Source organism: Octopus bimaculoides, chromosome 6 (genome assembly GCF_001194135.2).
Source record: "Octopus bimaculoides isolate UCB-OBI-ISO-001 chromosome 6, ASM119413v2, whole genome shotgun sequence".
In the NCBI taxonomy this organism is placed as follows: Eukaryota; Metazoa; Mollusca; class Cephalopoda; order Octopoda; family Octopodidae; genus Octopus; species Octopus bimaculoides.
Genome location: NC_068986.1, coordinates 51,423,010 through 51,436,450, shown reverse-complemented (window position 1 = coordinate 51,436,450; position 13,441 = coordinate 51,423,010). Strand labels below are relative to the sequence as shown.

At 34.2% G+C, this 13,441-nt stretch overlaps 1 protein-coding gene across 2 annotated transcripts in view; it reads left to right on the top strand.

The window, feature by feature from the left end:
• The window catches only part of LOC106882176 (sodium/calcium exchanger 3), a 318,219-nt gene that overhangs the window by 298,905 nt on the left and 5,873 nt on the right, over nt 1-13,441 (top strand). For both annotated transcript variants that reach the window (XM_052968731.1, XM_052968732.1), the window contains 2 exons: nt 393-514; nt 3,074-3,173. In XM_052968731.1, coding sequence (XP_052824691.1) covers nt 393-514; nt 3,074-3,173 — 222 coding nt within the window. The remainder of the gene's footprint in view (nt 1-392; nt 515-3,073; nt 3,174-13,441) is intronic.

The window sequence follows — 13,441 nt, the reverse complement described above, 5'->3', positions numbered from 1 at the left end:
CTCTCTCTCTCTCTCTCTCTCTCTCTCTCTCTCTCTCCCTTTCTCTATGTATATATATATATAAGTTTGTATTCCTGTTTCTTTCAGTTGATTTGTCTTTTTAAAGTGTCACTAAATTGTTGATAGAGATGTTTAATAAATGGCTTAGTCATTTAACAGTTTACCTTGGCACAAAATATATTGAATTTCTTTATTAACGTTTTATGAAATAAATGTAACATTTCTAATTTAACCAGAAATCATTTGCTTGATTTTTCCTATGGACTAATTTTGTAAATATAATTCTCTGAATTTGATTTCTGTTTTCCTCCCTCTCTCTCTCATCATTCCTGTCATCCTCAGAAGGCTTCTTTTTTTTCAACTTGTTTTGTTCTTTTTTCTGTCTCCTTTAGGTAGTAGTTCTGAAAATGTACAGCAGGAGGAAGATGATCCTGTGTTGGTGGAACTTGGTAAACCGAGACGTGGTGAAAATATCAAGATTACAGTTCACATAACTGAGAGCACAGAATTCAAGGTCAGTGTCTTTGATTGATGGAAACATCCACAGAACATTGATTCCTTTGCTTTTTTCTTTTTTTGTTTTTAAAACAACAGGATATAATTTAAGGGAGATTTAGCTGCTATGTTCAGCAAGCTGAACAACAGCATAATCTCCCTTATTGGTTCATTTCTATTTGGTTAAATAATTTTTGAAATGACATGGTCCTAAGTATTATTTTCACTTACACTACACAATGTCAGGTTCAACTTGCACTTACACTGTAAAAGGCTAAATTTGATGATGTTTTATGTCTCCTGGTAAACAGTCATTGGAGAGCAAAAAGATTAAAGTTGTTACTGAGAGAAAATGTTAGCTAACATGGAGGCCGGAAGCTATCTGAATACTGGAAAAGAGTAACATGCAACATGAGGATTCACACCTCATATCAAAATGTCAACATCATGGCTGCTGCTCAGTGCTCTGTAATCACTGTAAAGGCTGTAAGACATGACATGGATAACTGCAAAGGAGACTATAAAGTCCTGGCCAGCAGGACACAACAGTCATTCTGACCGCATCTGCATACCACACTTGAGTTCATCTTCACATCTTTGAGCAAGGCCTTAAGCTCAATTCAGACAGCTATGTGAAACTGTTGGTGACTGTGGTAAATTCTTGGCTAGTAAGGGTTCCTATGGGAAGGCCATATGTGCGGCAGCAAGTTTTGGCTCCTTGCCATACCTCCAGAAAAATGACAGAAGTGGTTGTCAAAATGTCTATGAATTCACCTGCCCTAATTTCTGACCTCTCTCCCAATTATAATCCCATGGATTACTATGGGATGCAGTTGAGAAAGACACCAACTGCTCTGCCTGCAACACCAAGGCCAAGCTGGTTGATCAATATCAAGGAACTGTTCAAAAAGGACACAGTGGGGAACACATGCACCAGGTTCCAGATCCATTTTGATTCCATGATGGAAGCTGAGAATGGCTACTTTTAGTAAATTGATATCTCCCAGCCATAATCTAGTTGGTGCTTTTTTTTGTTTTTTTAAATACTTTTATTTTTTGATGGGATATTAAGTTTTCTTTTCCTTTAACGCAAACTGTCAAATTTAGCCCAAACACTGTATTTTCAGTTGTAGTCATTGAAGTGCAAAGGAACACTGAATTAAAAGCAATTTAAAGCTGGAACAGAGTTTTATCTTTACCTCTATAAGATGATTTCAACTTAGCAAAATTATTGACTTGTTTTTTATGACTCTCAACAATATAATATTTATCATCAATTATCAATTATCATATATAAAGTGGAAGGAACAGTTTTATGTTTCAATGACTTACTTTCTTAGATAAAATACTAATTCGCAGAATTTCTAGAAATTTATAAGTATTTTTTTTTTTTAGTTTTCCATAATGAGATTGGGAACAGTTCTTTAAAATTTAATACCAATGTTTTGACTGTTTCACATTAGTCTCATAACTTGTTGGGTCTTTGGTTCATGAGATTCTATCAAAGACTTTCTCCTAATACTGGGTATGTAGGTTAATACAAATTGATCAGTTTTGTTCTTCCCAAAGTTATTTCCCTAGGTGTTAAACTCAGTACTTAATGCTAACTGTGAAGGTATATGGCTTAGTGGGTAGGGTATTTGGCTGACAATCATTTTGCCATGAGTTTGATTTCCGGCAGCACATTGTGTCCTTGAGCAAGACACTTTATTTCACATTGCACCAGTTCACTCAGCTGGCATAAGTGAGTTATACTTGTATTTCAAAGGGCCAGCCTTGTTACATCCTTTGTCACACTGAATCTCCCTGAGAATTATGTTAAGGGTACATGTGTCTCTGAAGTGCTCAGCCACTGACATGTTAATTTCACTAGCAGGCCGTTCTGTTGACCAGATCAGTTGGAACCGTCATCATTACAACTGACAAAGTGCCACTGCATGCTAACTAGCCACTTGTCAGTTTTACTATGCTATCATAATTGCTGACTTTATTGGTTTTATACCTAGTTTTCATGCTTGTGCATGTTGGGACAATTCACTCTAAAACAGTGTCCAACCACTTATCTGTTGTGTTCCTTTGTGAAGTTCAGCATCTTGAGATCAGATTTCACCACTCCTACCCATATCTTCTGTTTCCATTTTTGTAATTCCATGTAGATCTTCTGGCACTCCTTCATGAAACTGTCATCAGCTGTATGCATCACTTGCCCTTATCACTGCAGTTGTGCCTCTAGCACACTTTTTCTTCTTAAACCCAGTTTTTCTCTTGGCGAATCTGTTCTTTGTCATCCATACACACTGACATTACACTATATTACTCTGCAATGTTATTGCTTATAATGGTGAGTTGTTCTGAACATAGTGTTTATTTTCAACTTAGTGAACTTGACCATTAAAAAAGACACATAGTGCAGTGTTAGGTTGAAAACTGCCAGTATTTTGTCTGTTTATCTGAGAACCTAACAAACACACCCAGCTATTCCCTCTAATGTCCCTCACCTAACCAAGATTAATTGTGAGGATGAAATATTTACCTGCTGCCATTTGGAATCAAATCACGTTTCCTTTTATATTTTCAGAGTGTGGTTGACAAGTTATTAAAGAAAGCTAACTTATCTCTTGTAGTTAGCACTTCTTCCTGGAGAGAACAGTTCATTGAGGCCATAACAGTCAACGCAGGTCAGTAAACTACTGCACTATGTGTATAAATATATGTATATATAGTGGTGAGTGTATGCAAGTTGTATGTAAATGATCGACTTTCTTAGTTATTAAAAAGAAACTTTATAATCATCTGATATTGAAAAATTGTTTATCTTTTCTGTGTATTACACATTGGAGATTTGAGTGTGCTGCAATTATGTGTTATTGTGTTGCGATTTAGCTTATATCTTGATCTAGTACTATGCCAAATATCTTGCTTTAGACTGGATAAATGCAATAAATTTATATTAATCATAAATGATGCTATAAGTATCGTAGATTTTGTGAACTTGCCATGAAACTTTTACTATGTTTGGTAAGACCAGTGACAGCTGTTATTGAATTTACTGTTGCTGAAAGAGAAAAATGCATTATTAATAGTACCATTATGCAATTCTAAGGGAGGCTTAAGTCTGGTTAATAAAAGCATAAAACTTTGAATTTTGTAATATGTATTATAAATAATAGAAAAAGTGGAGAAAATATCAGTGCATTTAGTGATTCATGTATTCATGCATGTAAGTGATTTTTTAAAAATTTGGTTTTTTAAGTAACAGGCTTCGAATGTAAAATAAAGGGTGCCATAATATGAAACAAAATGTTAGCAAATTGATTCCTCTTCTGTATATCTTGCTGACCTGAGATTTAGTACACCTCTGTATTATGGTACTCAGTAGCAGATGTTCTCTTCTGAACTAAATTAAACTATTTAGCTAAAAAAGAAGAAGAAAACTTATTGATTTTACTTTCCTTTTCCATTCATGTCTCTTTGATGTTAGTAACTTGCATAGGAATTAGGCTTATAAGATCCAAGTAAACAGCAACTTCTACTTATTCTTTCTTAAGCCATTGTTTTTAGGCTGCTATTACTGTTACCAGTCTGCAATTTAGTATTTCTGTGGTAAGCAGCATCTGTTAGAATTGTTCTCTGTTTTCTATTCTCTCTGATTAATTTTGTTTGGTTAAAATGAATGACTTAATTTTCCAATCAATTTTTAAGGTAGTTTCTTCTGCAGTTCACATAATGTAGTTTAAATGGTCACTTATGTTGTGACTTTGTATGTGTGTGTGTGTGTGTGTGTGTGTGTGTGTGTGTGTGTAATAGTTGATATTTACTAATTTTACTATATTCATGCATACACAATAAAAAAAAAAAAATATATATGTATCATCTATGTAACATATATGTGTGTGTGTGATGCAATCTAACATTTATTAGATATATATTTATATATTATTTTTTTATTCAGCTCCATGCAGCTTAGATCTTCTTAGACTCATTCACCAAATCTCTTGGCCTGATGAGTTCAGTTCAATGAACAAGCCTATGTAACTTTAAGTTGCATTGAGCTTCCTGCTCCATGTGCCTATATATACAGGGTGTCTGTAAAGTCCATGTGCAATTTAATTCTATCATGCTACAAGTATTTTAATTTGCACATTGATTTTATAGCAACTCTGTACGTATGTATGTGTATATATATATATATATATATATATCAAAATAAGCAACAGGATATCAAGTAGTAATGCAGTACAACTGTTTCAAGTAGTTCCATTTAATTGAACAATGCAATCATTATGCATACAGTGACGCTCTTGTAATCCCAAGGTGCAACCTCATGTGTTAGCTATGTCACGTTTCTGTAGAAGACATCATGCATGTGATTAGCAGCTGTCTTAAAATGTCATCATGGTACTACCTCCTTATGCGGCACAATATTGTTGCTAAAACAATTTACAATGCCATCTGCAAAAAAGATTGTCCTGAAATAAACTTAGAAAAAATCCCTCTGTTATGGAATACATTCATAAACACCAACTCAAGGAATACTGATGGAATATTCCCATCAAAACTTCTGTCAAATGTAAACATAACAGGCCGGATGTTGTTGTTTGGGACAGAGGGGCAAAGGTATGTACCATCATAGAGGTCAGCTGCTCTGCAGATATAAATATCTCTTTGAAAATCAAAAACAAAATATTTATGGACAGCTGCTTCAAAACCTCCAGCCTCTATATCTAGACTATGAATTCATATTCATACCAATAATAATTGGAGAACTAGATTTTGTTTGTAAATACTTAAAGGAGAATCTAGATAAACTGGAATTTTCAGAAAGAGAAATCGACCGGCTAATTCATACATTACAAGTGCAATCTGTGAGTGGAACAGTAAAAATATGCAAGACTTTTCTCTGGCTCCAAATGTGAATTTGTCTGCGCTAACTACATCCCAAAGATGGAGCCTTGTATCTTTGTTGGAAACCTGCTGCCTCCTCAGTGGAAGATTTATAATAATTAAAAAATAGAAGATACATACACACACACACACACATACATACTGAGTGATTATAAAATCTATCTGCACGTTTTATATATATGTATATAGATGATATGATATGCATTCAATGTATGAATATAGACCAAAATGATAACTATTTTATTGTTATTCTCACTGTTATTGTTATTAATGAATGAGCTCCACTACAATGGAGTAAATTCTCAATGACTTAGTTTCCATTCTCAGCTGGGCTGGAAACATTTTATTTTATTCCTTTTCATCACTTTTGCCTTTTGGTTAAAGTATGATGAATGTCACAAATTTGTGTTCTACTCTTGAAAAATATCTCAGCAACTACTACATATGTGAAAAAATAATTATTATTTCAATGACAGAAATACAAGTTGAGATATACACCAAAATGCCACACAAATTTGAACTGAAATTCGTGCTTGTTGCTAAGATAAGTATAGCAACATTCTAGATGTTGATTCAAGCAATTATAGCTCCTCCTCTTACAAAACTGGCAGCTGAGATTCAAACTATTTCGTTATAAAGTCTGTTAAACATATGAAACATGCTGCCATTCTTATCAATATTGACAGTTTGAGTGTCAGTTGTTTTTAGAAGCCTATCTGATGACTATTAAAGTTTGACCAGTTTTCTGATGAAAACTCTCGCTGCATTTTTGCATCACAAAAAGGTGTTATCATTTCATCCAGAGACTCTCGCAAAACTCTTCTCCGTATTGGTTGTAAACCCTGTTTGAACATGTTTATGAATGATTTTGATATTATTTGCTATGCTGTCACACTGTTTTTAATGTACCATTTGTAAAATTTTTCTTCATTGTTACATTCTTCCTCTTCTTACTATTATCAAATCAAGCCTGGAAGTATAAGAGGGCAACTTCACCTTTCATCCTTCCAAGATTGATTTTTAAAAAAATGAGTACCAGTCAATTACTGTGGGTCAATATATTTCACTGTTCTCCTTCACCCTATGACCAGCATTGTGTCTAAATAAGAAAATAATAATAACAATAATAATATTATTATTATTATTGCTATTATTTCTCACCCTTCCCATTACTGTATTTTTCTTTTGTTTTTACATCATTTTAAAAGAATTTTATTTCTTTTCTTTTGTTTCTTATTTTGTTTTACTTTTTGTTTTGTATTTTTTGTTTCTTTTTATTTTTTATACTTTTCCTTTTTTTCATTTTAATTTTTGTTTCATATACATAAAATAAAAAAAAAATTTCTTTTTCTATTTAAAAAAAATTCTTTCAACAAAATTTAGTTTCCAAAATTGAAATAATTATAAACATTATATAATTTCGGCTTTTCCAATAGAATTTCTAAAGTAATTTTTTCTCTTTTTATTTTTATTATTGATTTTGTTCCTGTACCCAACCAATATTGTGACCTTTCAGTTTTGACCTCTTGCTTCACATTGTATGGTTGTGGCTGCTTACCTACCCTACCCATCTACCTGTTTGATTCCCCTATTCAATAGTGCTGCTGGCATTCATTAGCACATAATAACGATGGACTCTCCCATCAAAAATGACATATAAGTGCTTCTTTTTGCCAAATGACCTGCACAGATGATCTGTTTATAGTGATCAAATGTGTGTGCTCTACTCTCTCCACCATCAAATCGATGTTGCCTGAATAGGTGCATGGTGTACTACTTGTCAGGTGTCAAAGTAATCATAGAGCAACATGAAATGAAGTGTTTCGCTCAAGAATACAATGCACCACCCAGTCTAGGAATTGAAACCACAATCTTGCTATTGTGAGTGCAACATTTTAACCACTAGGCCAATAATAATGATGATGATAATAATAATGATAATTTTAATATCAATAATATTACCGTTAATGTTATCATTTTTGTCGTTGTCATTATTATTATTATTATTGGCCTAGTGGTTAGGGTGTTGCACTTATGATTGCAACATTGTGGTTTCAATTCTTAGACCAGGTGGTGTATTGTATTCTTGAGCAAAACACTTCATCTCTCATTGCTCTGGAGATCACTTCAACACCTGACGCTTGGTACACCGTGCACCTGTCTGGGCAATGTCAATTTGATGGAGGGAGTGAGCTATGTACAGCACATGCATTTGATCACAGTAAACAAATCATTTGTGCAGGTCATTCAGCAAAAGCTGAACACTCATACATTGGAGAGTCCATCATCATCATTATTATTATTAAGAAGAGAATACAGATATAGTGTAACTCATTCCGTGGAGAACTCTGGTGACTACTTGTGAACGATGGTATTTCTCTCTCTTTCACAGTTGCCTCATTTCTCTTGTGAAATGCATATAAATAAATAAATTAATTAATTAATTAATAATAGGCAAATAAAACTTATAAATCCATCCATTAAAGCCAGCTAGCCAGATGGAAGCAATGAAGAAAAGATTATTTTTCATAATGAAAAACCTTTTTGCTGTGACAACAAAATTCAGCCTAAGATTTTGATTTGTCTCCCTTCTTTGATTCTCAAAAGTGTATTTCTCCCACCAAACTCCATATTATTGTTCCCTGCCATGCCTGTTGCTAGATATTTCCCCCTTCTGTTTTTTGTTTTGTTATGCTTGTTTACAGTGAAGCTTCATTGTATTTCATCCAGTATCTCATTGTTTTGGCTGTTGGTGTTTTTTTTTGCTCTTTGCTTAGTTGTGCAGTTTCTGCTTCTTACAACTGTAGCAGTCAGCCTTATTTACAGTCAAATTTCGTTTCCTGTCAGTTTATGCAAGGCACAAAACAAAAACCTATCAAATTAACTACTAAAACAGAAATCACGAGAGTAGTGTAGATATGTGTACTTTATATATGCATATGTATCTATGTATATAATGTTGCTTATGTGCGTTATGGCTTACATGCATAAAATTTAAAGTGCCATGATATATGTTTGTTATAAAGCATGCAGAGTTCATTATGTGCTTTTGTAACTATGTTTAAATCCTTACTATAGTTGTACACAGGTAGCTCTGTCATCATTATCATCATCATCATCATCGTTTAACGTCCGCTTTCCATGCTAGCATGGGTTGGACGATTTGACTGAGGACTGGTGAACCAGATGGCTACACCAGGCTCCAATCTGATTTGGCAGAGTTTCTACAGCTGGATGCCCTTCCTAACGCCAACCACTCCAAGAGTGTAGTGGGTGCTTTTATGTGCCACCGGCACGAAGGCCAGTCAGGAGGTATTTGCAATGGCCACGCTCAAAATGGTGCATTTTACGTGCCACCTGCACAGGAGCCAGTCCAGCGGTGCTGGCAACGAACTTGCTCGAATGTCTTTTCACATGCCAGGAAGGCGACGTTGGTAACGATCACGCTCAAATGGTGCTATTTATGTGCCACCGGCACGGAAACCAGACAGCTGGTGCTCTGGCAACGATCAAGCTCGGACGGTGTTCTTAGTGATCTACTGGTACAGGTGGGATATTAGTGATCTTTAGTGGGCATGAAGCTCAAGTCCTACCTGTTGTGACCTCTCGTTTACTCTTTCTCCTCTTTTATTTCCATCCACCCCCACCTATCTCTCTCTCTCTCTCCGTCTGATTTCGACAATGTGTGTTCCAATGGTTTGATCAATGGAACATCCTTCTCTGAATTAAGGTACCAGTGGCTAAGTACCCTTAACATAACACTCAAGGAGAATTAGCATGACTATGTGACAAGGCTGGGCCTGAGAATTACAAGGACAGTTTCCTTTGATATGCTTCCAAACAGTTCCTCTCTACCTTGGGACGACTCAAGGCTATGGTGCAAGATACTTTTCCAAGATACCATGTACTTGGCCAATTCTTTATTCTTTCTTTCTTTTTTAGTTTTTCATTGGTTGTTTTGCAAATCAAAAGTTTTCTTGTCTGTCTATCTCCCCCTCTCCTCCTTGTCATCTTTTCTCTTTTGTTCCTATCAGTTCCCTCACCCTTTCCCTCTTTCACTAATATTTCTTATTTTCATTGCTAAATCTCCCCCCCCCATACACATACACGTGTTTTCTATTTTTGGTGCCCCTTGAAATTATTTCCCTCTATTTGCATTAAGATCCCTTATTGTCCAGGCTTTTGTCAGTGGGTTCATGTGACCATAACTGTGTATGTATTGCAGGAATGCAGTATGCATGTATGTGTTTGTGTATATGCACATATATATGTATATATATATATATATATATATATATATATATATATATATATATATATATATATATATATATATATATATATATGTACCTATGGTTTAATATTGATGATGTTACTTTTTGTATATGTTAATAATGCAAACCTCTTTCTCTCTTTCTTTCTCTCTCTCTCTTTCCCATTTTTTTTTTTATTGTATGCATTGCTTCTTGCTGGAGTCTTTGGAAGACATTTTAAACTGAAAGCAGAAAAAAACTTGAGTTTTCTGTTTTTGTTTTTCAGAAGGTAAGAAAACAAACAAAGAAAAAAAAAAATGCTACCACCAAATATCTTTTCTCATTTTCTATTAGCAATGGTTATTTCTTCACTTACCTTCTTACATCACTTTCTTTTTTTTTTTATCCTTTCGTTCCTTTCTTTCAAACACTTCTTTTTTTAATCTAATTTGAAAGGCTCCTTTTTAGTACTCACTAGCTCACTCACTCTTTACTCAATCTTTCTCATCTGCTTGCTAGTCAAACTTACTCTTTACTGCTTGTCTGCTAAATAGCATTATTCTACCTCCTTTCTCTTTACTATTTTTCTCTTTTCCAAATCTTTAAACTTTAGTCTTCTGTTTTATTTCCTCCTCATTTTTTTTTTCTCTTGAAAGCCCTTTTGCATAAAATATCAAAAAAAAACAAAACAATAGCACTTGAACTTTTGCTTCACTAATTATTATATATAAAACAAGTAGAAAGATAAATTTTATTCAACGCATAAATACTGAACAGTATAGATATAAAGGATAAAATCCTTTTTTCTTAAGAGCAGAAAAATTTGTCGGCAGCCAGCCATGAGAATATATTAAGTAAAAATATATATGTATAAAGGGACAGCTGATTCATGTACTAGAAATATCCCATACCCTGTTTTATATTGGTGCTTAATGCTAAAACTGGCAAAGAAGGAAAAGAGAAGGATCAGTTTGTATAGTATATTTAGTTTCCACTTGATTTGTCTAGTAGTTCAAAGACTTAGTTCATGATCATAAGGTTATGGGTTCAATTCCTAGGTTAGGCAAGATAATTGAGCAAGATAATTCATTTCATGTTGCTTCAATCAACTCAGCCAAAAATGAACACTAGCCAAGTGCTTGATGCTCATGCAGCCCTCTTTCCATCCATCTGAGATATCCTGTATGCTCTGTTGAGTCGAGAGTGGAGGAACCAAGAGGGTTTCAGTGTCTACTCTCAACTATGTAGGAATCTAAAAAAAAATAATTAACAAGAATAGTCTATAAATTACCTTTTACAATTTGAAAAATTTAGAAAAATGCAAAAAATAAGGCTAAATTAGCAGAATTTATTGGAGAACATGGACAAAGAAATAGCTTTGTTATAAACAGCAGAACACTTCCACATGGGCTTCATTGTTTGCAAAGAAGTCAATTGCTGGATCTCAACTTTGATAGATACTATAAATTGTGGAAGTAGTAAAGATGATTTTTGAACACTCTGTATATGCTTCCAAGTCATCCTCAATTTCTGAATGACTGCCAAAGGAGTAGAGTTGCTTTTATCTTCTCTATCTCTCTAGGAGTTATGAAAGTGGTATTATATTTAAACTGATTATATTCCCACCTCTCCTGAATAGATTAAAAAAACAAACCCATATGTAACAATATATATTGGTTGTGTGTATAACACTGTAAGATTAAAATGGTATATTACTGCATCCAGTTATGTTGTATCCCTGAATGATGCACATAACTCTGTTTGCTCCAGTTTGCTTGGCAGACAAAAGTGCTTGTTCCACTCCTACTTAAGTGTGTAGGAGGAATTGCATGTATAGGAATAAGAACATCCAGGTGTAAAAACATTTGCTTCACCAACAATAATATTAATAACTAAAAACAAGCCATCACCACATACTACTTTGGAAAATGGATATAAGACAGTAAATAAATAAATAAAAACTTGTGTACTTTACATAATACACATAACACACCAAACTTCAGATGCATGCTGATACTGCAGAATGAGAGAAAATATTCGATATGATCTGATATCTTTCTGTCAGTTCATACTTAGTGCCAAGAACTATATTCTTTATTATTTGAATGGCCACTTTTCTATGCCTGCATGGGTTGGACAACATTTGTGAAGGCAGATTTTTCAATGGCTGGATGCCTTTCCTATCACCAACCCCCATCTATTTCCAAGTTAGCTAATATTTCCCCATGGCTGAACATGTTTTCACAGATGCTTGGAAGCAAAGGACACAGTTTGTATGTGAGTAACACTTGTTTGCAACGATCATACACACACACATATATGTATATATCTATAATGGGCTCCTTTTGGTTAGTTTCCATCTTACAATGCTTTGGTAGGCCAGGGATTATAGAAGACATCTGCACAAGGTGCAACACAGTGGGACTAAACCTAGAGCCAACTGGTCAGGAAGTAAGCTTATTAACCACACGGCTACACTTGCACCCATATATTCTAGTTAGCAGTTTGCTGTTTCCAACCACTGGGATCATGAGTAATCATCATTGAACAGTAAAGTTAATTTCTCACAAGCAGGTGAATCTAGAACTTTGAGACAGTTCAGTCCATGAAAAAAAAACTTCCTTTTTGGGGTTTTTTGTTTTTTATCCTATCTGGGCTGTAATGAACTGGTTCTTATGGATCTCTCTTTGAGACATAAACATCTAACAAGACTAAGATTCACAAATGGACACATCAGGCAGAGAAACTAATAGCCTAAAAATACATCTTTGTATACTGCAAATAAATACTGAAATCAGATTGTAACATACCATGATTGATGATAATGAGACTTTTATTCATAGACACTGAAGGTATTGCATACAAATACATCATCATCAATATTTAACATCCATTTTCTATGCTGGCATGTGTTGGACATTTCGGCAGTATCTGGCAAGCCTTAGAGCTGTGTCAAGATTCTGTGTCAACTTTGGCATCATTTCTATGACTAGATGCTCTTTCAAGCACCAACCACTTTTCAGAGTGCATTGAGTGTTTCTTCACACCACCAGGTTAAAGCACTCACATTTTAATACACATAAACTCAATAGTATTATATGTGATGTCAGAAGAATAATAGAATTAAATCTGATGTATCTTAGCTTATGACACATCATTTAGTATGCACATACTGATGATATCTTATCCAATAAAATTAAGCTAGGAGTACAACATAAACAAAATGCAATTGAGTGTGTGTTACTGTATGTAAATGTACTTCAATATATCTGTGTCATGCCTAACAAACAGGGTCTTTGACTTATACAGCCTTTAACATAATTTGATTTTGATGAAGTGAGATAACAATAATTTCAAATTCAAGAATAGATATGACAGCAACAGAAATCTTGCCAAGCTTAAAGTGCAATATTTTAACATGGTAATAAAATTGATATTTTCAGTCTGGTGTCTTTCAAGAAAGTTTGTCACACAACACCAGAATTCCTTGGAACTACTTTTACACTTAATTAGCTCTCCAAACAGAATCCAGTAGTATAATAGCATCTTGTTGATTGGAAGAATAGTTCAATTAACAGAAAATGAAATATAAATTCAAAATTTCTGTTCAAATTTTGTTCCTTTTCTCCCATTTTAGCATATTGAGTTTTGATTTTATTAAAGTAAATTAATGATATTCTATTAGTCTTGCTTGCTGTAATAGCTTTAGACTTTTTAGATGCTTATATAGTTTGCTAGCTAGCTCGCAGATGTAGACTTTTTGTTGCAGTGATGTCTGATTGCATTCA